Source organism: Heterocephalus glaber, unplaced genomic scaffold (assembly GCF_053883595.1).
Source record: "Heterocephalus glaber isolate CG9 unplaced genomic scaffold, H.glaber_assembly_v1.0 deba00001461, whole genome shotgun sequence".
Taxonomy (NCBI): Eukaryota; Metazoa; Chordata; class Mammalia; order Rodentia; family Bathyergidae; genus Heterocephalus; species Heterocephalus glaber.
This window is the reverse complement of record NW_028258308.1, coordinates 32,824,084-32,850,238: the sequence shown is the minus strand read 5'-3', so window position 1 is coordinate 32,850,238 and position 26,155 is coordinate 32,824,084. Positions and strand designations below refer to the sequence as shown.

At 34.5% G+C, this 26,155-nt stretch overlaps 1 protein-coding gene and 1 pseudogene across 10 annotated transcripts in view; one reads left to right on the top strand and one right to left on the bottom strand.

The window, feature by feature from the left end:
- Window positions 1-26,155, bottom strand: part of Wrn (WRN RecQ like helicase) — a 169,281-nt gene that overhangs the window by 19,721 nt on the left and 123,405 nt on the right. For all 10 annotated transcript variants that reach the window (XM_021236843.2, XM_013076106.3, XM_021236847.2 and 7 more), the window contains 8 exons: window positions 19,987-20,128; window positions 11,897-12,067; window positions 11,722-11,819; window positions 11,122-11,197; window positions 10,129-10,202; window positions 6,055-6,106; window positions 5,709-5,821; window positions 3,773-3,887 (listed from right to left, as the gene is read on the bottom strand). In XM_021236843.2, the coding sequence (XP_021092502.1) occupies window positions 3,773-3,887; window positions 5,709-5,821; window positions 6,055-6,106; window positions 10,129-10,202; window positions 11,122-11,197; window positions 11,722-11,819; window positions 11,897-12,067; window positions 19,987-20,128 (841 nt within the window). The remainder of the gene's footprint in view (window positions 1-3,772; window positions 3,888-5,708; window positions 5,822-6,054; window positions 6,107-10,128; window positions 10,203-11,121; window positions 11,198-11,721; window positions 11,820-11,896; window positions 12,068-19,986; window positions 20,129-26,155) is intronic.
- On the top strand, window positions 23,053-24,242 carry LOC101724113 (kelch domain-containing protein 2 pseudogene; annotated as a pseudogene).

Sequence of the window (26,155 nt, the reverse complement as noted above, 5' to 3'; positions counted from 1 at the left end):
TCCACCATTTACCACTGTGTTCACAAAGTCTTTTATTTACATTGAATATGATTTAATTAGCCTGTTGCTTAGTACAGTCACATTCTGACCCTACCTTCTTGATATTATTACTTTGGATTATTTTGTCAAGTATCTTGAATATCCCCAAATCCCATCATTGCATATTTAAAGATGATGCCAACATTTTGTCTCAGAAATCCTGAAATCTTTATGGATTTTCCAGTATAACTCACAAAAAAGAAAGAGTAAACACCTAAAAGGATAATTTTCATAAAATGTTATTCAATAAAGTGATTTTAGCATATTTTTCCTAAAAGGCTATCATAGGGGATTTAATACCCATGTCATATTAGAACTTTCCTTTTAATTTATTTATTTATTTATTTATTTATTTATTTATTTAAGATGAGGTCTCATTATGTTCCCCACTTGTAGGTCCAAGTGATTTTCCTGCCTCAGCCCTCCAAGTAGCTAAGACTACTAGCACACACCACCATTTCAGCTCCTATTTGTAACTTCAGATGTGTATTATGATAGTATTTAAGTTTTACTACAAAATTTGAAGTAAATACATTAAAAACTTAATGAAAGTGGTGAATAAAAAGACTGGCTTAATAAACATTAATGGTTATTCATTTATTTATTTTATAAGTGGTTTCAATTTGCAGAATATTCCAAGTATAATTACTAAGCACAAATACAGTCATTTTCTCTATTCATAAGGTTCAAAATGGCTTTTTTATATCTGTCATTTGGAGCACTTAACTTCTAGACGCCTACAGTTTCCTCTTCTGGATGGGAGTTGGGCAAGATAATTCATTCATTATTGAATAATACCACTAATTTATGAAAGAAGATATTACCATCAAGTGTCCAAAGAGAGGGGCTTATTAAATTACCACTATAGTCATGCTGTTCTTTATCAAATCATCAAAACATCACAATTTTATTTTCAATATATCTAATATGCAATATAAGGAATTTCCACATGATGTCTTAAGGTAAAGTTGCCAAAGATACTCTATTTCAAGAGGAAATGCTACATATAAAAAGAAGAATAGTTTTTTACTTAGAGTTAGAAGAGTGTTTTTTTAAAGCAAAATCTTACATTGTGCTTGCCCAAAGCTTATAGGTAGTTCTCAGAAGGAAAAACTAATCCTTTAATACTGCTTTGGGTGTTTTTTATTCTTCCAACTTTTTATAAGCACCTCATGTCTTTTAACTTCCCAATTTTACCCACTGGTTTATGGGGAAGAATGTATTATTCCACTGTGTAGGTGAGGAAATGGAGACCCAGAAGTTAGAAAAAAAAAATGGTCAGGTTCACCAGGCAAACTACAGAACTGAAATCCTGATTCCCTGTCTCAAGTCCAGCAGTCATTCTGCAGTCTCATTAGTCTCATGTTCTCCATGCGGAATTCAAAGGAAAACTCAAAGGATCCTTCTGGAAATGGTCATTGATAGTAGGGCAAAAAAATAATAACACAGTAAGGAAGAAAACAGTATGAAGACGGAAGAGAATAAAATGAAATATACTCAAAAGGTAATTAAGGAGTATGCCAAATGATAAGAAAAACAGAGCAGCTCACCTCCTTAACTGCTGATATCAAATATAATTTTGCAGCTGTGATTTCTAACTATTACATGTGAAAGTAAAATTTACAATTCATCAACCTAGAATATAGTACTTATTCAAATCTAAGAATAAAATCTCTCAATAAAATACACATAAGCTGCCTAGACAACTACTTTAGTATCATTTTTAAAAGTAGGTAACTAACATGTTTTTATAACTAATTTACTGTAAAAACAATGGTGTGAATCCACTGTCTAAGTGTCAAATACGGAAATACAAATAAAGCATGAAAATCTTGCTTTTGAAAGGAGTTTTGAGTTGGTCAAAAAATTATTATTCTTTAAGAGTTCTGATGATATCAGAAAATGGAAGGACATCCCCTGCTCCTGGGTAGGAAGGATCAACATAGTGAAAATGCCCATACTTCCAAAACTGCTATATAGATTCAATGTAATCCCATTAAAATTCCAGCAAAATACTTCATGGACCTTGAGAAAACAATCCAAAAATTCATTTGGAACATGAAAAGACCCAGAATAGCAAAAGCAATTCTAGGTAACAGACACATGGCAGGGGGTATTACAACCCCCAACTTGAAACTATACTACAAAGCTACTGTGATAAAAACAGCATGGTACTGGCAAAGAAACAGACCTGAGGACCAGTGGAACAGGTTACAAGATGCAGAAACAACTCCAGACACACTCAGCCACCTAATCTTTGACAAAGAGCCAAAAACCCTCACTGGGGGAAAGATAGCCTCTTTAATAAATGGTGCTGGAAAAATTGAGTTTCAACTTGCCAAACATTAAAACTAGACCTATATCTCTCAACATGCATGAAACTAAAATCTAAATGAATTAAAGATCTAAATTTTAAAACAGAAATGCTGACCTAACTGGAACAGAGGTTAGGTAGAACTCTTGAAGACACTGGTGTAGGAAAAGATTTTATGAACAAAACCTCAGTTGCCTGTGAACTAGCACAAACAATCAACAAGTGGGATCTCTTCTTATTAAAAAGCTATGGGACAGCAAGAGAAACCACCAACAGAGTGAAGAGACAACCCACTATGTGGGAAAAAATTTTCACCTGCTGTTCCTCAGACAAAGGCCTACTATCTCAAATCTATAAAGAACTTAAAAAGATTAGACCTCTCAAATTTAAAGACAAAAGATCTCCTATCTAGAATCTATAAAGAACTTAAAAAAAATCAGACCTCCCAAATTTAAAGTCCCAATCCGAAAATGGATATCTGAAATGAACAGACATTTTTCAGACAAAGAAGTAGAAATAGCAAATAAACACATGAAAAAATGTTCAACATCACTGGTCATTCGAGAGATGCAAATGAAAACAACGCTGAGATTCCACTTCACTCCAGAAAGAATGGCTGCTGTCATGAAATCAACCAATAACAAATGCTGCCAGGGCTGTGGGGAAAGAGGAACCCTGCTCCACTGCTGGTGGGAGTGTAGACTGGTGCAACCACTGTGGAAATCAGTATGGAGATACCTCAAAGAACTAGGACTGGAAGTCCCATTTGACCCAGCTATTCCCCTGCTGGGTATCTTCCCCAAAGAATTAAAAGAATCATACCACAGTGATATATGTGCACCCATGTTCATAGCAGCACAATTTACAATAGCTAAAACTTGGAAGCAGCCCAAATGCCCATCAACTGGAGACTGGATAAAGAAGATGTGGGGTTTTTTAATAAAATGGAGTACTACTCAGCCATAAAAAATGAGAAATTAGTGGTGTTTATAGCTAAAGGGATGCACAATTGAGGCCATACTCTTAAGTGAAATAAATAGGACACACGTGTGTAAATACCGAATAGTTTCTCTAGTGTGAGAAACTGAAAGTGTAAATAAGGACTAAAAGATATAGCAGATAATGTGAAATAGGAAGAAAAGGGGTAAAGGGGAAGGGGAAGTGGGAGGGGTAAAGGAAAGGAAAGAAGGGAATGGAATTAATATGAGAAAATGAAAAAAATGGAAACAAAGTTTTCGTAAATAGGGAGGAATGGAGGGGTTGAAGGGAAGGCAGGGGAAGGGGGAAAAAATAAGAACCAAGAGAGATTATGCAAAGGTGCAAATTTCCAATGATGAATGTCATTATATTGTATACCTAAAATGTACCAATAAAATTAAATTTAAAAATAAAGAGTTCCTATACCCTGCAGTATTTTACCTGAACACTATTTGCTTGGCAGAAATGCTTGATGACTTCCAACAGAGGGGCCAACATAGTAGCTTTGCCTTCAGATACACCATCAATTTGTTTTACATTTTCAACTGTAGTTGGTCTGTCATTTAAAAAAAAAAGTTTAAAAATCACTTAATCACTGAAACAGTATCACTCCAGCAATTCAGCTTCGTACTTATGCTTCATAAATAAATTTTTTCCACAACCAAAAATAATACATAAGTAGTCATATCTTATAATTTTTTTGCTTTTCTCCCCTTAAAACTTTGTTTTAATGAAATAAAATTAATTAATGAAAACACCACCACTATTTCCATCAGAATAAAAACATCAGAAAGTACCTGTTATAACTGGTAAACAAGCCAGTATCAGAAAGAAACAAGCAAATGCCTATTATTCCACTCTTTTACAGATTTATTATTTTCATAGAAATGAAGAGGAAAGTGATAAGACTAAGGACAATAAACAGGCCAAGAACCTCTCAGAAAAAAGTCTCATTCATTATTTTTCATAAAAAATGTTTACCTGTAACAGTAAATCTGCTAACCAGGCTTTTAGCTCAGAATTTTTTATTGTGCCCAATATCTAAGACCATACAGTGTCTTTCTTCTAAAACTCTCTCAATCTAATGATTACTTCTTTTCCTTAAATATCTTCTCAGAATATTAAAGTGTGGTCATAGAATAAAATATTTATATTTTTGAAAAATTATTATTGTAAGATGTGAGCACTGTGTAATATTATTAGAAAATCTTGGACAAAATAACATATTTTGAATGAAATTTAGTAATAGAAACAATTTTCAAAAGGAAGGAAAAAAAGATAAATACAATTAATAACCCAGCATCATTTTTTGGAATTTCTTCTAAATATTTATTGGCCACATAGTGTTTATCAGGCATTGTGCTAGATTCCATAGAAGACACAGAGAGACAAGGAACTATATCTTTATTCACAGAATTTAAGTTCTAGAAAATATAATGCATGTCTACAACTAATTACAAAGAAAAATAAATAAGGCACTCATTGATAAGTTTCACAGAACCATCTTTAGATGAATTCAAGAGAGAGACAAGTCAGCAGGAGGCTTCATGGAGGAAATAATGATAAAGCTAAATCTTGAAAGATTTAGGAGGAGTTTGGGGGAACCAAGAAAACTACAAGGCAGAAGCAACAGTATAAATAAATAAAAGAAAGATGGAAGGGGGTCCTGAATAAATGGTAAACTATCCAGGTAAGATAAACCATACTAAATTCTGTGACTTAGGTAGAAGGGATTTAAGTCCATAAACAGACAGGCTTGGAATTCCATGCTAAAGAAGACAGTGGGAAACCATTTCAGCAAAAGTATAACATGATAAAGGAAGATTAATTTGGTATTCATATATCAAGTGAAATAGAGAGCAAGACTGAGGAGTAACCAATAAAAAGTCTTTTACAATAGGTCAAGGGTAAATGGTCTGATAACTAATACAATGTCACTAAGAAGAATAAAGATGGCATAGACAGATATACACAAAGAATATTTAACTGAAAACTGAGAGGAAGAAGGAGATACATGTTAGGGAAGTGAAAACTATCAGATTTTAAACATATGTGACTAAGAACATAACACAATTTTTAAAAGGTGAGGAATTCCAGAAAGTTTTAGTGTTTAGATGAAATGCATGTATAGAGGATGAGTGGGTAGTGAAACTGATTTTATGTATAATTTGATTGCTAAAAACAGTTGGTTTCGCTCTTGCAGAAACACGGGACTAAGGCTCAACAAAGAGATCCACAGAGCAGTGTGAGAGAACTGGGAGTCTGTTCACACATGTGATAACTGAAGCCATGGCCATATTATTACACAATGAGATATTTTACAAATCTATTACGTTAAAGGAAAATAAACCAAAATATACACAAAGAGACAGTTTACCTCATTTTGGCCAAATCCAATAGTATCTTGTTTGTGGCCAGAATAGCTGGAGGAACATCCATTTTATTGGCATGTCTCTGTCTAGCTTCTACTAATTTGCCATACAACACACTCTAAACAAAAAACAAAGACCAATTCAGCATTCATTCTTTTAATGTACTTAAAAAATTCAGCCTTTATTTTTAGACTCTCACATATTACATTTTCCATTGAGATAAAAATAAACTGATTTTTACCTCAGTTTCTTAGCTAAAGAATAATATTTTAAAATACTAAAGAATTTTAAGCATGCAAAGTATACTAACTACCCTCTGATAAACTAACTGCCTTTTAACAAAAGTCTTACCTGGGTCTTTTGCTCCTGGGCTGAAATAACAGGTTCTGAGGATACCATGATACTGAAATATTTAAAGAAATAAATAATGAAACTTTTTCTTTTTCTAGTTTTTTTTTAAATTTCAACTCCAAAATAAGAATATTTTTCCAGGAATAACATTTATTCTTCACAATACCAATAAGGCAAATGGTTCCTTAAACGGCAACAGCATAGATTTAAAACCCTTTGGATCAAATATATTTACTATAATGGTAAAGTTAAAACTGCAATTTGAGTCCTTCAGAACATTGGCATGTTTTATCTGTCTCCCCCTCCTCCTCCTCCTCCTCCTCAACCAAATGCTGTGAAAGAAAATAATCCCCATCCACTAAACAACATTTTTAACCAACAGAGATACAATCATGATTGCTCCTGTACAACCACCGATTTTTGGTTGGTGAGGAACATTAGCAAAGAATAAAATTATTCAAAAATTTCTTTAAAATCATTCAAATGAATATAAAACAAGGTAGTAATTTTGTTTTGGACTCCTCAAAAGAGGGACAGAATACACCCAATTAGCAAATACAGCAAAAAAAAAGGAGCTGGGCAGCAAATTAGATATTCGACAAGAGGCATTTCTCATTGATAAATTAATTATAAATAGAAAGTTATAAAAATGGAACTGTATAAAAGTCTACATGAAAGACATCAAATTTAAATAAATTTCTGCTTCCTGGAAATACAGGGAAGAACTTAGAATTTAAAAAATGTTTGTAGGCACAGCATGGTGGCACATGCTTGTAATCCCAGCTACTTGGGAGGCTGAAGCAAGAAGATTGCAAATAAAGGTCAGTCTGGGAAACTTAGTGATACCCTGTCTCAAAAAAAATTACTTTTTTAATCTTAATGAAGGGGGGGGGGGTCGGGGCTGGGGAAGTGATAGTGTGTTTGCCTAGAATGTTTGAGGCTTGGTTTTAAGGCCAAAGACTGGAAAAAAAAAAAAAAAGAAGAAGAAGAAGAAAGAAAAGAAAAAAAGACTTATTTATAATTTCTACTAAAAAAATTTAGAAACTGGTGTAAAATAAGATTTCATTTTCACAATTATCAAATGCTATCACTGAAATAAGTAGTCATTAGCCTGAGGGAGGGAAAAACTCTAGTTCAAAGAATTAGCAGTATCAGGTTAATCAAGAAAATAATGCTGGGGACTGAACTGAAGGAGAAGAAATCTATTGCTATGGGTTGTGTCTAGATGTCCCCCAAAGTCTCATGGTTTTTCAGAGGTGGCTGAATCTACAGTGTGTGATTGACTCATGGTGGGGTTAGGCCCAAGGGCACTAGGATTAAAGGTGTGAGTGCTATCCGCCCTAAGTAGTCTGGATGGGATAAAAGGGGCAGGAAGACACTGTTAATGTTCCTTGCTGCTTTGCTACCATCTTATGCCACCATGAACTGTTACTCCTCTCCCATGTGCCACCCTGCCTTGGAGCCAGCCAATCCATGGACTGAAAGCTCTACAAATTGAGCTAAATAAACCCTTTCCCCTTTAACTTTTGAGTGTTGGGTATTTTGTCTCAGAAACGAGAGAAAAGAACTAAGACACTTACCATGAGAGGAAATCAATAAAAACTTTTAAACTGATGAAGTAAAAAAATAGTTAAGTATGTCATTGAGAAGTATGGAGGAGGCAAATAGAGAAATCAGAAGATTTGAGGGTAATTGCTTCTACAGAATAGAGCAAAGTAAGTTTGAAAAGGGTGTGGCCTGTGTACTTTGCTGTTAGCTACCAATTGACTTATTTGTATTATTTAAAGAAAATTTAAATACATTTTAATATGCCAGTTACTGATATATAACCATCCTGTTCACTTCTATACACTGAGTCCATATGTTTAATTTCTTGACCATGCCACAGGTATTCCAAACTCATTATATCTTATCATTCAACTCCTGATTTTAAGCTCATCCTCTAAACATCCAATTCCTCCAACCTGTGCAGCCCCCACGTTGCCTAACAAAGGGAATGGCAACAGTCCCACATTCAAGCATTCAAAGATAGAAATTTAACATCATGAGAAAGCCTTTCTTTTTTTTAACCCACCTATCTTTTCAAATACCAACTCCTAACAATTCTATCTCCTACCATGCAAGTATTTTTCTCTCCATGCCCTCTTTTACTTTCCTCATCTATGCTGCCATCACTTCTTTCAAACAACACAACAGCCTCCTTATTTGAGTCTCTACAATTCCCTCCACAGCAGAGTGACCAATCAAGGATTGGCACACTAGGGTCCACAGGTCAAATTTGTTTTGGTTAGGCCAAAAGCTAATAATGTTTTTTTTATATTTTTAAATTTAAAAATTGTGGCTTGTTAAATTATGTGAAATTCAAGCTTTAGTGTACATAATTAAAGTTTTGTTGTAACACAAACATAATCATCCATTTTCATACTATGTATGGCTGCTTTGAGGCTACAACAGCAAAGATGAATGACAAAGGCCCTCAACACCTAAAATATTTACTATCTGAATTTTCTTTGGGGGGCGGTGCCAGGGATTAAACTTGGGTCCTTGCACTTGCGGGGCAGGCGGCAGAACCACTGAGCTAAATCCCCAGCTCCTGAATTATTTTATTTTAAGTACATGTTTGTAGTACATAAAGATTACTTTCATCCCAGTAAGATGGTACATGAACATAATATATTTTAATTCTTTTTACTTTCTCTCCTCCTCTCTCCTCCCACTGTCTGATTCTTTACAATAAATCTGTCAACTGCTGTTCTAAATTAGAACTTCGATCTAATCACTGTTGTGCTTAGAACTCTTCCTTAACTCCCCACTGCCTTTATGATCAAGTCAAGTACCTGAAAGAAATTAATATTCTGGCTCTTATTTAATTCTCTAGGCTTAAATCTTACCTCTCCCTACTTAGGTAACCTCTGGCGGTGCTCTTGAGTTGCTCAATCATATCTTTCCTCTGCTTGAGAAACTTCCCCTCACACCACCTGACTGACATCTACTTAAGCTTCAAAGCATCCCTTCTTTGGGGAAGTCCTGCTTACTCTTCTACTGTTTCTGAAACACTGGAACTTGAATTGTAGCTTTAAGTTCCCTGTACTATACAACCCTCCTAAGGGCCAGTGACTGTGTCTTGAATATTCCTCACTTAATCCCAAAGCCTAAAATGGTACCTGGAACTAAAAAGCAGCCTAATAAAAACATAGCAAAAGTTTAAATGAAGACATACTTCAGGATAATGAATGGATATACTGTTTTATACACTCTTTAAATGTTTTGTTTACATAAAGCCAAAGTAATATATATTCAAACAGAAAAATTATTTAAGGTGGGAAACTGATATTGTGGTAAATATTTTGTCAGATCCAAACTAGCATTATCTAAGTGAGCAAAGCACTTAAAATGCATACAAATGTGAAAGCACATTCATTTACTTTGACCTGATGAGACTGTAAACATAGTCCATTAATGTATAATGTTGGCCTTGACATGTTTTTCAAATTCTTCATCCCCAAACCTCTGGAATTCTGTATAGTTTCCACACTTTTATTAAGTCACCACGTTAAATAGTAAGCTTAATTATACATTAACTATATTGCCTTGATCCTCTATTAATTTTTGTATTTATGATTTTATGTTACCATAATACTTGTTTTGAAAATGGGGTGGGAATGTATATTTCATACAAATTGGTGGACAAATACAGCTTTGAAAGCCAGCTCTGCCATTAGCTATATGCTCTTGAACAAGACAGTTAATTTTTTAACCCTTGATATCTTTAACTATAGAATACAGATTAATAATATAGCAATTTAACAGCTTTTTAAGGAATTAAATGAGATAATACATATAAAATGCTTAGCATTTAACATAGAACCTGGCAAAGAACAATGCTAAGAACTAGTGGCTATTACTAACATCACTGTGTCTATTTAATAATTATAGTACTGGATATACTTTAACTATTAAATGTTCTTTTGCTAATGAAATAAGCCAACATCTGATAGTTCCTTCTCTTTAGAAAAGAAAGGAAAATAGTGTTGATAACATAAGCATAGAAAATAAAAACTTAAAATTCTGTACCTTTTTTTAGGAATGTTAATCCCAGAAGAAATTTTATCAAGTGCTTTGTAAGAATACATCTTCTCCAAGTTAGACTGCATTTAAATATATAAAGGTCCATTAAAAAATGAGGTTTAAAGAAATATTTAAGTATTAAGAAAAAAAGATTAAAAATCTCAGTTATAATTTTTCCACTAACCAGGTCATCAAATAAATCAAGTAGGGGTGGGGATTTAGCTCAGTGGCACCACGCCTGCCTCATAAGCGCAAAGTCCTGAGTTCAATCCCTGGTACCAAAAAATTAATTAATTAATCAATCAACTAAAAATAAGCTCTTAGGCCATCACTCCTAAGATCGTATAGGCATTTAAAAATACACCCCAAAGGGCCGGGAATTTAGCTCAGTGGTTCTGCCACCTGCCCTGCAAGTGCAAAGACCTAAGATCGATCCCCGGTATCAAAAAAAAAAAATACACCCCAAGTCCCCTTCCTGCCTAAGCCATAAATACAAATGATCAAAAGAATGCTCTAAGACACTGCAAGGCCCAAGTTACAAAACTGAGTTAATTATATTCTGCATAGTTTAATAAAGCAGAAAAAGTGGACAGAAAATTTAATTCACCATGTTTGTCCATCTTCCATGTTCTAATTAGCTCAAGTCTGCCTGGGTAAGTACTTAATCTATTCTCTAAGATCCCAACAGAACAAGAAAGTGTGGGTGCATACATGTACACGCATGCACATATGTGGCTTCTATGAAAATATTAGGAATAAGGCTCATTTTTCTATCAATTATGAGTATCATGATGCATAAAAACTCCAAGCCAATTTCTATTAGCTCTAGAAATTATATAACACATTTTCTCTGTTCATATAACTTCTATTTCTAATTTATAATTTGTTATATGTGCTGTTATTCTCTTAAAATGGAGGGGATTTAAAATATAAAATTTTAAAACAAGAGTTGCATCAATGAAGAATGAAATAAGCAAGAATCATCTCTTCAACACAAACCTCCTTTTCTGCAGTTAATTCAATTGGTATTTGATTAGAGGGATGATGTTCAATGCCCAAAGATACAGTACTAGCACTGAAAAATAGAAAAATTAAATTATTTCTGGTGTTAAAATCCAATTATCTAATTTGTGAATCATCATACCCCCACTCTCAGAAAGTAGATGAGATTATGTTACCCTTTTAGAACTGACAATTTTTTTAAACTGATTTCTTTTCCCAGAAAAGGAAGAAATTTAAAAGAAAAAAAAATTAACAAATGATCAATAACATGTAAGGCGCTAAAAAATAATGAACAGCATATTCCTTTCCCACCTTCTACACGTAAGAAGGAAGCTTGGCACATGAGTTCTTCAGCATTCATCTCAGTTCTGCTTACTCAATGGGAAAGATGCTCTCTACAGCCTATGGTCAATCAAGAAAGTGTTCTATGCTTTCTCTTTTCCACAGAGCCCTTTCTCCCAAACTCACTAAAACAAGTATGCAAACACAAGCAGGCAGCATGCAACTGATTTTACTTGTGTGGCACCTATAAAATGCTGTAATTTGAATCATTTAAACAACAACCAAAAGGAGAAGAAAAAAAACTTATAAATGAACCTTGGCAGAAGAAACTTCTTCGGCCACAACTCTTCATTAGCTTGAAGTATAAGTCTCTGAGGAGATTCTGCATTGGCTTTAAAAAGCCAATTCCTACCCTATCAAAACCAAAAAAAAAATATTAATGCACAGTAAGAAAAATTATGTCAAACACATAGATTTTCACTCTGTTTACCTTTGCCGTAAGGGTGCAAATCTTTACAAATTTGTTACCACCAGGAACGTCTACCAAAAATCCTTCCGTTACAAGGTGACGGGAAAAGGCCTTCCACCAACTCTCTGTTTGATCCTTGCCAGCACCAAAAAGGTTGTGTCTACGAAACGGACCTGGGAGACGCTGAGAACTCTGAAATTAGGAATAAAATCAGTATCTAAAAATGCTTATTCAATTAAAAAGGGTAAGTATAACACAAACCCATCTATTGATTCTTTGGATTTAACAATATATTTCAGCTTTAAAAACTTAAAATTTGTTTTTTGTTTTGTTTTTGTTTTTTTCAGGAGATAAGTTTTGTTATGTAGCCCAGGCTGTCCTTGAACTCACAGTAATCCTCCTCCTGCCTCAGCCTCCCAAGTGCTAGGATTAGAAGGATGTGCTACCACTCCTAGCTTTAAAAACTTAGAAAAATTTTATACCCATTCTACTTGTTCTAAACACCCCAAGCACAAATATTGAGTGTTATGTTATTTTTGTGTTTTAAATAATGGCAGAAAGTCTGATATATAATTCAAATTGCTTTTCCCAATGTACAGGTTTGGATACATGACTGGAATATTTAATCCTTGCTATTTAGACTTTTTATTAACCTACATTACTATTTTTTTAAATGATTACAAAACACTATCTGCTCCCTTGGGGGACTATTTTTCAATGTACTTGTCAATAATATCATAAGCTATTTACTACCCTTTCTGTTTAAATTAGCTAGAGAGATCACGGGCTTTCTAATTAACTGTGGTATTTTTGGTTACATTCATGTTTCAAAAACACTCAACCCTTGAATATATAAAGAGGTCACTGGGTTCTAAAACAATATAAAACTCTAAATTTTTAGAACTGAGCAGATTACAATTCAACATTTTTACATTTTGCCTATGTCCTAATGAAGATTTAACAATCAATGTATATAAAAATCCAGGGATAAAATTTAAAAGACTATATAGCAAGAGTTGCAGCAGATATAACTCAGGCTCTCTGTCAAGAATATATTGGCTTTATTTAACTGATAAGAACATTATAGATACAGGTTTAACATTTTGAAATGCTAAAAATGTAAATAAAAGCATTCTAAAACAAATAAAACAAGAATGACATATTAAATATAAAGATATATTGCTTCCATATTCCCAAGCATATGACTGAAATCAAAAGTATATCTGAGTATTAAGGCACTTATACCATTTACAATTTCTAATGCACAGACTTCTAAAATACCCTAAATAAGGCTGCTTCTTTCACGAAAAGGAAGCTAGGATGAACCTCAGTAAGGTAAATTCCCACCAGAGACAGAGATAACAGTGCCTAGATAGTTGTCTAAAACTACAGGCTTCTGACAGGAGTAGTTAACAGAGTCTGTCACCTGCTCTGTATTAAATCTTAAAAATAAAAATAGGTTATTTTTATAAAAATAGGTAAGTGGGCCGAGGATTTAGCTCAGTAGTGCCACCGCCTGCCTCAAAAGCACAAGGTTCTGAGTTTGATCCCCAGTACCAAAAAATAAAAATTTTTTTAAAATAGATAAATAATGAATTTTAGTATTATGATGATTACATTTACAAAAATGTTATTAGATTAAGATTTATAGAAGTATAAACAGCCAGGTATAGAGTGCCATAGTTTTCAGAGAAGAGGTCTTTGATTTCTTTCATTAGGATGATTCCTAGGTATTTCAGTTTTTTGGATGCTATTGTGAAAGGAATTATTTGCCCTATTTCTCTCTCAGTGAGTCTGTCATTGGTGTAGAGGAAAGCTATTGATTTTTGTGTGTGGACCTTGTAACCAGCTACTTGACTGAATTTGGTTATTAAGTCTAGAAGACTTTTGGTGGAGTTCTTGGGGTCTTCTATATAGAGTATCATGTTATCTGCAAGAAACAGCCCAAATGCCCATCAACTGGAGACTGGATAAAGAAAATGTGGTTTTTTAATAAAATGGAGTACTACTCAGCCATAAAAAATGAGAAATTAGAGACATTTATAGCTAAGTGGATGCACATTGAGGTGATACTCTTAAGTGAAATAAATAGGACACACATGTGTAAATACCGAATAGTTTCTCTGGTGTGAGAAACTGAAAGTGTAAATAAGGACTAAATGTATAATAGATAATGTGAAATAGGAAGAAAAGGGGCAAAGGGGAAGGAAGTGGGAGGGCTAGGGGAAAGGACAGAAGGGAATGGGATTCATATGAGAAAATGGAAAAATAAGAACAAATCTTTGTAAATAGGGAGGAATAGAGGGGTTGAAGGGAGGGCTGGGCAAGGGTGAAAAATAAGAGCCAAGAGAGACTATGGAAAGGTGCAAATTTCCAATGACGAATGTCATTATATTGTATACCTAAAATGTACCAATGATTAGAATGAATAATCGATAATGCAAAATAGAAAGAAAAGGTCCAAAGGGATAGGGGTAGTGGGAGGGGCAGGGGAAAGGAAAAATGATGAGAAATGGAAAAAATGGAAATAAAGTCTTTGTAAATAGGGAAGGGTGGAGGGTGTGAAGGGAGGGCTAGGAGTGGGGAAAAAATAAGAACCAAGATGCATTATGTAAAGGTACAATTCCCAATGAGAAATGTAATTGTGTTGTATACCTACAATGTACCAATAAAAGAATTTAATACATTAAAAAAAAAAACAGCCAGGTATAAAGTGGCACCTTTTTCCTTATTACCAATCCCTGCCTCTGCTAATCCTCACTTTAGGTTGATTTGAGTAAAATGTTTAAAATCAGACATTGTATATGTAAGATGAACAAGCTTGAAGATCTAATATACAACATGAAGACTACAGTTAATAAAACTATACTGTATTTGAGATTCCTGATAAATGAATAGATTTTAGCGACTCTTACCACCAAAACAAACCAAATGGGGTGAGGATTATGTGAGATGATATATATGTTATTTTGCTTTACTGTAGTAAACACTTTACTGTATATATGTATCCCATAATGTCATGCTGCATACTTTAAATATGCATAATAAAATTTCTTTCAAAAAATAAAATATCATAGAACTTCAAAATCGAAAGGAATGCTGAAGCTGTTTGTTTTCAGTCATTTTTCAGTCTTAGGGCTAGTAAGTAATCAGAAGCTCAACATGTTAATGACAGCCTCACACATACTGTGCAAGTGCTCTACTGCCGCACCACATCCCTAGCCCACATTCCCTCTCTACTATCCTTTGTTTAAATTTTGAGATAAAGTCTTGCCAAATTGACCAGGCTTGTCTCAAACTTGAAATCCTCCTGTCTCAACCTCCCAAGTATCTGGGATTGCAGACACATACCACCATAACCAGCAAGTTCTAACTTTTTACTAGTATATGTGCACATGCACATGCACGTGCGCGTGCACACACACACACACCAATATACACACATATGCAGGCTCTTGGGCTAGATTACCTGGATTCAAGTTAGAGTTATGGTAAATTACTTAACTGCGCTGTTACTACTTGACCTGATATACAAGTACAGTAATAGTTTCTACCTCCTGAAGATACTCTTAAGTTTAAGAAAGTACAATAACTAGGACAAAGCCTGGCTCAGTAATTTCTTTTTATTAATTAACGACTGAAACCTTAACTAAACCTAAACTTCTTAACCCAGTAGTAGCATTTAGTCAGTTTTCCCTGAAATACTTGCTCATGGTTCTACTGCTAAGAGCTTACTTACCTTTGTAGCAGGAGCAAGAAATTCTACTGCTTGAAAACTAGTAACACCAAAGATATTAACTACCTAACTTACTAGTTGCCTAACTACCACTTACTAGCTCTCTAAACACTGAAAATTGTAACTTTTCCTTTCCTCAGTAGAAAAAAAAATCTGAAGTGAATATACACATTTACTAGTACGAAACAATGAGACTTTCTAATTAGTAGGGAATAACTATAACTGTCTCTTCCTTTTATGATCAATATTCATTGTGAACACTGTGTACTATGTTAATAAATTTATATTGTCTTGTTTCCATGGTAATCACTATGCAAAGAATATTGTTGACTGAGGGGGAAAACACTTGCCACTTCTCCAATTTCCTTAAAAGTCAAAACTGGTTTTTGTAGTATTTTCACTGTGAATGATATTTTCTTCTACTTCTTCCCTCATTCCATCTCTGAATGTCCAAATTAAGTCTACCTTGCTAAAACCTACTCTATTCTCCACAAAATGAAAAGCAACAGTGACATTTTCACATAGACTTTCTAATTCCCCTACACATGCTCTCTTCAGAACTTGAATAATGCTTCAATTCTATTCATGTGTCTTTATCCCTTTCTATATTATATTACACTTTTTTCTTCCTAACACCTTTTATACTAGATGATAAGTTTCATTTACTTCAGCTCTGGATCGCCAACGAAATACAGTAATATAATGCCTTACACAAAAATAGATGTTTAATAATTAGTGGAAAAAATTATAGACTTCAACCCAATATACAACAACCTTTGGCTCAACCAATGAAGGTCCCTGATATTAAGGATCCATCTAAAATCTGTACATCCTGCAAAACTGTACGTAGAATCATCTTACAGTATACTTCTCCAGCATGAAAATAGTTGCGATCTCTTCATTAATTTTTGTGTAATTAGTTGGAAGTGTCTATTTAAAAGGACTACAGGTAATGCTATTTCATCAAAATTAACCAAATAGTTAAAAGACAATAAGGCAGGCAGTATTTGGGCTGTAATTTAAAAACCAAACTTATTCAGACAGAATTGTGAAGGAGGGGACTTTTATTAAGAAAGTAATAAAACTTGTTTTAAAAAGCTACAACTCAAGAAGTGATAAATTTCTAATTCTTAAAGTATAAAACAAGTCCATAGCTTCTGTCAAATATTCTTTTTCTCCCCCCTCTTTCTCAGTTCCTAAAGGCAAAAGAAGGCAACAGCTGCCACTTTAGGGCTTCAGAAAGTCACTTTGAGCTATTCATTCTATATGCAAAATAAAATCAAAGGATAAAGCAATAATAATTATCTTTAGGAGTATATTTCAATCAGATAAAATAGCTCATTCAGAAAATTAAAAGGAAAGCCTTCTGTTAAGACTCTGAAAATTATAGAGGGTGATTAAAGCTAAATTCCAGTAGCTTTTTCTTTTTTTTTTCTTCATCCATTAAGTTTATTGGTACATTTTAGGTATACAATAACCAATAGCTTTTTCTAGGTCCAAAAATCTTTTATCAAAAGTGTTGTCTAACATATGTTTGCCTACTAAAAATGGTGCTTTCCCTCTCTGATTTGCTGCGCCCATGGGGGATGAAGCCACATTACGTGGGAAAAGTGGCCAGCATAAACTGCAGGCATAATCCAATTTTCAATACTTAATTCTCTGAAAAACAAATAGAGAAGAAACATTAAAACAAGTGTTTTTTCTCAAATGTCATCTCATCCACGAATTTTAAGCCAGCCGGTCTCAGAATGTGGTGCCTTGGGAGGTTCCCGAGAACTTTTCAGGATGAAAACTAGGTTAAAATGATTTTCTTAAAAATACTAAGGTATTATTTCTCTTTTTCATTGTATTGACATTTGTCCTGATGGTTCAACAGCAGTGGTGAGTTGATATCCTAAGATTAATCAATACAAGAGCACAAAATCTGTAAGTAGTCGTTGCTATTTTTCATTAAGAAGCACTAATAAAAAAAAAAAGCAGCAGCAGATCACTAGCAAAGTCTTTTCAACTTGTAAAGTTCTGTACTCTAAATTAGAGCTCAGCAAACACTGGCTGGGTTGTTTTTCAAAATAAAGTTTTATGAGAACACACACACACAAAAAAAGGAAAAAAGTGTTGTCTAAGCTGAGCATTCTGATGTGGCCTGTAATCCCAGCTACTTAACAAACTGAGGAAGGAGGATCAAGTTCAAGGCCAGGGTAGGCAACTTAGTGAGACCCTACCTCAAAAATTTTTTTAATTAATTAATTAAAATTTTAAATTAAAACATGTTATCTGATGCCAGGGCTTGGATAAGGCTTAGCACTGTGCTGTGATAAGAAAAGATGTTACATTTAATCTCCAGTATGAAAATTAATGATTGTGTTCTGTTTTCTAATATATAAAATTAAGGTCATTGTATATCTTATCACATATTCACACAAGGTATTTAAAGATTTTTACATGGTGAGCTAATTACACAGCTAAAACTTAGGTAACAGTTGTACTACTCAGTAACTAATGAAGCATGTGGTTTAAAACAATATTTCAAACTCCACTCACAAACTTGCAAATAACTATACTATTTTTCTAAATACCATCTATGAATAGAATCATATATTACTGAAACTGCATGTTATTTATTTATATTATTTCTTTTTTAAAACACTCCAATAGTTCTCAGTTTAAGACACATCATTTTACAGATCAAAATTATCTACAAAGATAAATTTTTCCTGAATTAGTTAAGGGGAACATTTGCCAATTCCCAAAGGAATTACAATCATAATTTTTTTAAACAATATCCCAACAGATACATGATCACTGAAGGGGGAAGGGATATGTCTCATTTTCACTGCAGTTAGTATCTGCAAATTTTCATTAAGTGGTACTTTTTTAAAAGTTTTGCACTTTTATTTAGCAAGGGTAGTATAAAATTTCACAAAGTATAAACTTCTTAATTTGAGGACTCCCAGAAGACTCAGTATAAGAAGTCTGACTTGGTTTTCAAATAATAGGTGAAATCTGATCCCTCTTGTGACCAGTTTAAGTTTTTCTAGGAGCCCACTTACACTTATTTGTTGATACTGGATATGGCTAGATTATATCAAATTAAAACAAGAATAATTTTTATAAACTATACATTCAACAAGGATACACAGGTTTTAAGGGTGACAAAGAAGAAATTTTTACAGATCTCAATTATATTTAAACTGTCCCCTGCAATCTAGATTCTTTTTTTATAATACATAATATCATTCACAGCAGATAAGACAAACTTCGCTAGGCAACAATTCTACTACTGAATTTCTAATCAAACTAGTGATTGAAAAACAAAATTTTAAACTCAATTCAAAATCTAAACATATCACTGTCTCAAAAATAAAAAGTAAAAATAGGATTGGGGATGCAGCTCAATATGAAGTCCTATATTCAATCCCCAGTACCAAGAAAGAAAGAAAGAAAGAAAGAAAGAAAAAAGTTAATATGTTTTCAACATATTTCATTGAAAATATTTCTCAGCTAATTTATGCTCCTTTCTAAACAAAATATTCAAAATATATTAACATGAGGCATTTCAGACTTTAACAATTATTTACCTAAATGATTTTTAAAATTCCACATACAAAATAATAATCTTAAATTATTTTTAAAAATTTTTTAACAAATATACATATTTACAAAGTATCCTCTCTTCCATGCTTGGTTTATTCAACTATACCAATTTATGAGGTGAATCAGTTGGCTTTGTTTTATAGACTTCTAAATCAATAATAAAATTACAAACACAAAAGACTCCAAAAGAGCTCTTAAAGTGTGTCATATTTGTTTCTGCAGTTGGTTAGCATAACGCTAGCACATTAATCTCTCTCTCAAAAACAGGCAGTTAAATTGAAGTGACTATTCATTAGTAAAGGAAAGAAAAACTTGCTTAAAATTTTAAATAGTTCTAGTAAGAAATGAGAAGAAAAAAGTCCTGCCAATATTGTTATTGAACTTATGTCCCTGAAACTAATGTTTTCCTCAAAGAATTTAATAGTTTCCTAGGTGCCAAAAGATTCCATTTTATTCTACTAGTCCCTTGATACAATAAAAGTTAACTTCCTTAATTATCCTAAGAAAGACCAGTCTAAGGATTTACTCAACTGTAATGTGATAAACTAATATGTTTCCAGACCAAGATTTGGAGCTTAACATTAACTTGGAATATCAAAATAGCAGTAGATGTGATACACACAAGTTTTGTCAAAAGTAATGAATGATGTTTTTAACTGGAACTTAATATGACTCTGGGTTTCCAATAACTCATCCAAAGCCAAAGCTATAATCCTAACACTGAGGAAAGTGTAATAGGAGGAAAAAAAAAAACATGAAGGTCATTTACAGATATACTTACAGATCCTCGGAGAAATAAAATTGGAACCCCAATTCCAAACTTTCCCTGTAAGATGTCCACAGCAGATAACAGAAGGAATGCTTGTGGACCAAAGTCCTGTGATGTATCACTTGAATCATTAATGGAATGGCAATGATTCAATCTATAAAAAAAGATAATATATTAAGAAAGCATAGACAAGACATATACCTTTAGAAATTAAAAGATTTAGTGTAACAATTACCTCAAAAGTGTAAACTCCTCAATTATCTAAAAGGTGCCAACTGCTTCAGAAGCTACAAAATTCATTACAGCCAAGAGCACGGGAAACATTTAAAACATGAAAAAAAAAACCCTACAATATATTATTATAGTGAGACCCTACCTCAAAAAAAAAATTTTTTTTTTTACAGAGTTTGGCTTTATTTTGCAGTACAGAAATCATTAGGAGCCATTTTGAGACAGACATCATTAAAGTAGAGACTCTGTCAGATCAATACTGCTTTGTAGCTTGGTCCATTGAAGAAGCCACACCTGGAATACAAAAGATGCTTCTACATTTTACCTGCTTTATAGATAAGTTCCTTTCCCCTTCTCTTAATTTTCCTAGGTTAAAACAACACATATGCTAATAGTTATGCTAATAGTTCTCTTCTAGTGCTCTAGAAGCTAAGTTCAAGAAAGTAGAGGTGCAGGATTACACCTAAAACAGCAGCACTTGATCGGTTACGTAACTATTAGATTTTTGTGTTAGGTTTTGTTGGAAAAAAAAAAAGATGGAGAGGCTGTTGCAAAAAATAAAAAGTTTTAAACTTAAAAAATCAAATCTCCTATGCAGTAAACTGTTAATTTAATCCCCAATGACTATGAAAAATGACACAAAGTTTATAAATCTTTCATTTAAGAACATTTAAAAGTTAAATTCCTAAGTCATCCTTCAGGAAGATTTGAAATTATCAAATGAGAATTCTTTATGTTGAAAACAAAAGGAATCCTTAGAGAAAAATCAAATAAATACAGTTAAAGTACCTAATCTAATTGCTTCCCTTAAAATAAATTATCTTTGAAATGTCAATGAAAATATCTTTAAATTCCATATAAAATAATGTTTGGAGGGGAAAAAAAAAAACCTCTATGTTCAGTTTTATTCTCCTAGTCTAACCCCTTTAGTAGAATTCTAGTTGACAAATTTTCTCTTCAAATAGGAAATTTTATAGCAATCAAATGCCCATAAAGTACTATTTTACCAGTTTTAATATATATTATTGTAATTATCAGTGTATTCTAAAATTTTTTAAATTTCCAGTTTGATTAAGTTATTTTAAACTGTTTCATTTTTAATTTTCAGATGTGTAAGAATATTTTTAGCTGCTTACTTATTTCTAAATCAACCACATTCTGGTCAGAAAATGTGGTGAATTGTAACAACTCATTGAAAATTTTTTGAAACAAGCTATAGTCTATACAAGTCAGAAAACTTTTTTCATCAATGGCCAAACAGTAAATACTTTAGGCTTAGTGGATCACAATAGTTTTTGCAGATAACTATTTAATTCAAGCAGCCATAATAAACAAAAGGGCATGTCTATGTTCCAAGAAACTGAAATCTGGCCTATAGTCTGCAACCCCTGCTCTAATACATAGTCAATATTTATAAACACTTCACATATGTTTGAGAAGTGCAGGCTTTCATTCAGTGTTTTCCAATCAGGGTGTTGCAGATACATCGCAGGTGTACCAAAAGGTTAACTGTTCCAGACCTTAGGGCTCCAGACAGAACCTGGACTTTGACCACTAGCTCAATATTCTACACAAATAATTATCATTTATCATGTGGGTCATGAACTAAAAAAATTAAGATATATTGCTCTGTTTGGTAGAGGGTTCTATACACCATGTATCTGATAAATAAAACTTGTTACTATGTTGACCAAATTCTCTGTAAGCTACTAATTTTCTGACTGCTTAGCCTACCAATAATTAAAAATTATATCAAACTCTCCCACTATGATAGTGGTTGCTGATTTCTTCCAGCTGATGTGAATTTGTACTTTATTTGTGTAAGACTTTTGTTTTGCTTTGTTTTAGTGCACAAAACAATTATGTCTTCTTGTAAAGGAACCATTACATAGCCAACATCTCCATCCTTAATGACATTTCTCTTGTGTTACAGTAACACAGGTACTGAAACCAGATGTACAGCCAACCCAAATAGATATGTCATTTGGTTTTATTTTTGCAATAAACACAAAGTTAAAGTCACTGTATTTGCATAAAGCTATTCAAATTTTAACATACCCATAGGCTCATATGCATAAATACATCTAACCTTCACCAAAACAACCACATACAAGGGGATTAAAAATAGCAGAGTAAGACCAGGAGCAAAATACTGCCTCTCCAGGAGCTGGAACTGAAGCACCTGGAAAACAATTTGATAAAGCAAAACAAAAAAGTAGCTCTCTAGGAATTGGGAAGGAACTGACAGAAAAACGTGGGAAATGACAGAGAAGCTGGAAAAACTGAGCACAATACAGAGAAAAGGACAAAGCAGTCTGGAAAGCTTACCCCAGCTCCCGGGAAGGGCCACCTGTCTCTGCTAATACAAGGTAAGCCCAAAGAGGATCCGCAGCTCCTGGCAGAAACAATGGATCAAGCCGGTAGCACTAGCTCCAAGAAAAGTCCAGGATTTCTTGTACAGTGCAAAAACAGCATGGGGTTTTACTCTCAAAGTGAACTCCTTTTACATGATAGACTAGAGTTGGAAAATAAATCCAGTGCAGCACCCCCCATATTTGTGTTTAATCAGGAGCCAATTTGGAAAGGGGTTAACTGTTTTAAGGCTAAGCAACAGAAGAACCGCACTTTCGGGTTTCTGGGGTCACCCTACAGCAGTGGCTGGGTGGAAAACAGCCACAAGAGACAGTCATAGAGAGGGAGCACGCTAGGTATAGACCCCGAGAGGTTAAAGCTCAGGCCAGACCGGAGTGCAGCGCTGTCGCCACGCCCCGTGCATCTCTTCCCCATTTGTCTCCCTCCCCGCTCGCGGGCGTGAGCATCCCTGGTGCACGGAGCTGCAGTCTCAAAATGGCTGATAGCAAGGAGGAGCTGCGGGCGCACGACCTACAGAGGCCGGCCTTAAGAGGGCTGCGAGGCTGCGGAGCTCGCCTGCCCAGCTGAACGCAGAGACCACGTTGCCGTCAGCGATGAACACCACATGTTCGTCTGGGGCGGCTACAAGAGTAATCAATTCATCTGCCTAGAGAACTATGGATCTACAACATGGAGACTGGAAGATGGAAGAAAATTAAACCTGAAAGTGATGTTCCACCTTCGATGTCCGGCAGCTGTGCTGTGCGTGTGGACAGGGTGCTGTACTTGTTTGGAGGACACCATTCGAGAGGCAACACAAATAAGTTCTACATGCTGGATTCAAGGTGTACAGACAGAGTGTTGCAGTGGGAAAGAATTGATTGCCAAGGAATTCCTCCATCATCGAAGGACAAACTCAGTGTCTGGGTATATAAAACAAGCTAATATTTTTTGGAGGGTATGGATATTTACCTGAAAAGAAAGCACTGGGAACTTTTGAATTTGATGAAACATCCTTCTGGAATTCAAGTCATCCAAGAGGATGGAATGATCACGTACATATTTTAGACACTGAAACATTTACCTGGAGCCAACCTGTAACTACTGGTAAAGCACCTTCACCTTGTGCTGCTCATGCTTGTGCAACCGTTGTAAATAAAGGATTTGTGTTTGGAGGCAGATATCGAGATGCTAGAATGAATGATCTTCACTGTCTCAATCCGGATACATGGGGATGGAACAAGTTAATTCCACAAGGCATATGCCCGGTTGGCCAATCCTGGTACTCACTCACACCAGTTTCTTCAGATCATCTTTTTCTCTTTGGAGGATTTACCACCGAAAAACAGACACTAAGTGATGCCTGGACTTACTGCATCAGTAAAAAAGAGTGGAGGCAGTTTAACCATCCCTATGCTGAAAAACCAAGGTCGTGGCATACAGCTTGTGCCAGTGATGAAGAAGTAATTGTTTTTGGTGGGTGTGCCAACAACCTGCTGGTCCACCACAGAGCTGCACACCATAATGAAATACTTGTATTTCCAGTTCAGCCCAAATCTCTTGTACGGCTAAGCTTTACAAGCAGTCATTTGCTTTAAAGAAATGTTAGCCGACTCATGGAACTGCCTTCCTAAACACTTCACAGTGTTAATCAGAGGTTTGGTAGTAACACTTCTGGATCTTAAGGCTTCATAGAGAACGCCTCTGATCGCCTTGCATGGACAACAATCCTGTAATCGTCACAGATCATGATCATTTGTATAACATATTGTTGTAGTTTGCAACTATTTGGTTTTAACGTGCATGTGAATGTCCTAGGGAACCTATTTTTGTGTCTATAAAGTTTACAATAAATGTATTTCACACTAGTAACTGTTCTCTATTAAAGCAAAAAAAATTTAAAAAAAAAAAAAAAAAGCTCAGGCTAGAAAGGATACAGGGTCCAGCCTTCCAAGTTGAGAAGCCACGCCAGTCATGAGTGGCTACTGGAAGGGGCTGGGTCTGAAAGTGTTAGCATTAAGTCCAACAGACTGCTTGACCTTTCTACCACATTAACCCACACCCAGCACAGAGCTCAAGAGCCTGTTTGCTTTCCCCATTTACCAACATGATCAGGAATATACTTTGGCTTAGACAGTGGCCAAAGCCTAGGGTGGAGAAAGCCATGACTTGGGGCACTTTGAGGGACACAGAAACTGGAAGCTACTTCAATGAATATAGCCCTAAAGTGGAAATCATTGATCATCTGTGCCCTCTATAGGAAATGCATGACAGTATTCATACACAAAAATGTGAGTGTGGTGACAAAATAGATTAATAGTAACTCACTATCCTGCCTTCATATCAGGTGGATTCCAATATTGTAGACTCTGGAAAGAAACCATTCCTTCAAACACACAGAGTAATTTGTGTTTTGGGGGGTTCATTTCTCTTTGTGCTTCACTGGTTTTTTTGAAGTGTGAGCTTTTTTTTTCTTTTTTTAATTATGCTCTCTGTACTTTTTTCATTTGTTCTTTTCGTTACTTTTACTTAATTCTATCAATTTTCTTTTACTCCCTAATAGGATCCTTTATCTCACTTTTCTCTCCTCAGCTGCCCTTTATATTTCAAATTTTACTTCTTTCATTTTTCCATTCCCCACCCTCTCCATCTTTATTAGTACAGTACTACTATGAAGCTTAATTACTTTAAATATTTAGTTGACTCCATGCTATTATTATTGAATTCTTTTCTATTGTTAGTGGTGGTATAATTGTCACATTTAGTACATACTTGCTGTGTGTCAATATCTGGTTTGTTTTTGTGTCTACATTATAATTACAGATCTCTTTTCCATTTTTAAAGCGGGTAAAGTGTAGCCCTTAATAGTTCTCATGGTATGTCAACATCCAATTTGATTCTAACTCTGTTATTGTTGCTGATTTTGTTGCTACTGCCAGAATGGCACAGTTATTGCTATTAGTTGGCTTTTACTGTACGTTGTTATCTGGTTTGTCTTTGTGTCATCCAGAATACTGTGGTTCATTTCTATTTGTTTTTTTGGTACCGGGAATCGAACTCAGGAACTTGCGAGGCAGGCACAGTGCCACTGAGCTAAATCCCTGACCCCTGTGATTCATTTCTGGAGAGAAAGGTACTAAACCAATTACAGTCTACCCTCCCCTCCCCAAATTAGCAAATGGTCAGATCTTTGGACAAAGGCAATCGCCTACAGGTAGCCATGCCCAATATGCATCACTGGAAAGCAGACTAATTTAAAATGATCTCCATGCTATCAACAAAGTCTTTCCACTATACTGGACCCTCAACACTCAGCAAAAAAGAAAAAAAGAAACATGAAAAAACAAGGCAACAAAATGCCTCCAAAAAGTCCCAACTCCCAAAAGTTGATTCAAGGAGCATCTATGAGAAGAAAAGAAAAATCTAAACAGCTGAATTACATGAAATGATAAAAAAAAAACACAGACGTATACATAGAGCAAATTGAGAAAGTGCTCAGTGAGCTCAAAGATGATATAACTAAACAAATAATGGGCTTAATAAAATGACCCAGTGAGCTTACAGAAGACACTAATAAAAAGCTAGGTGAGCCAAACAA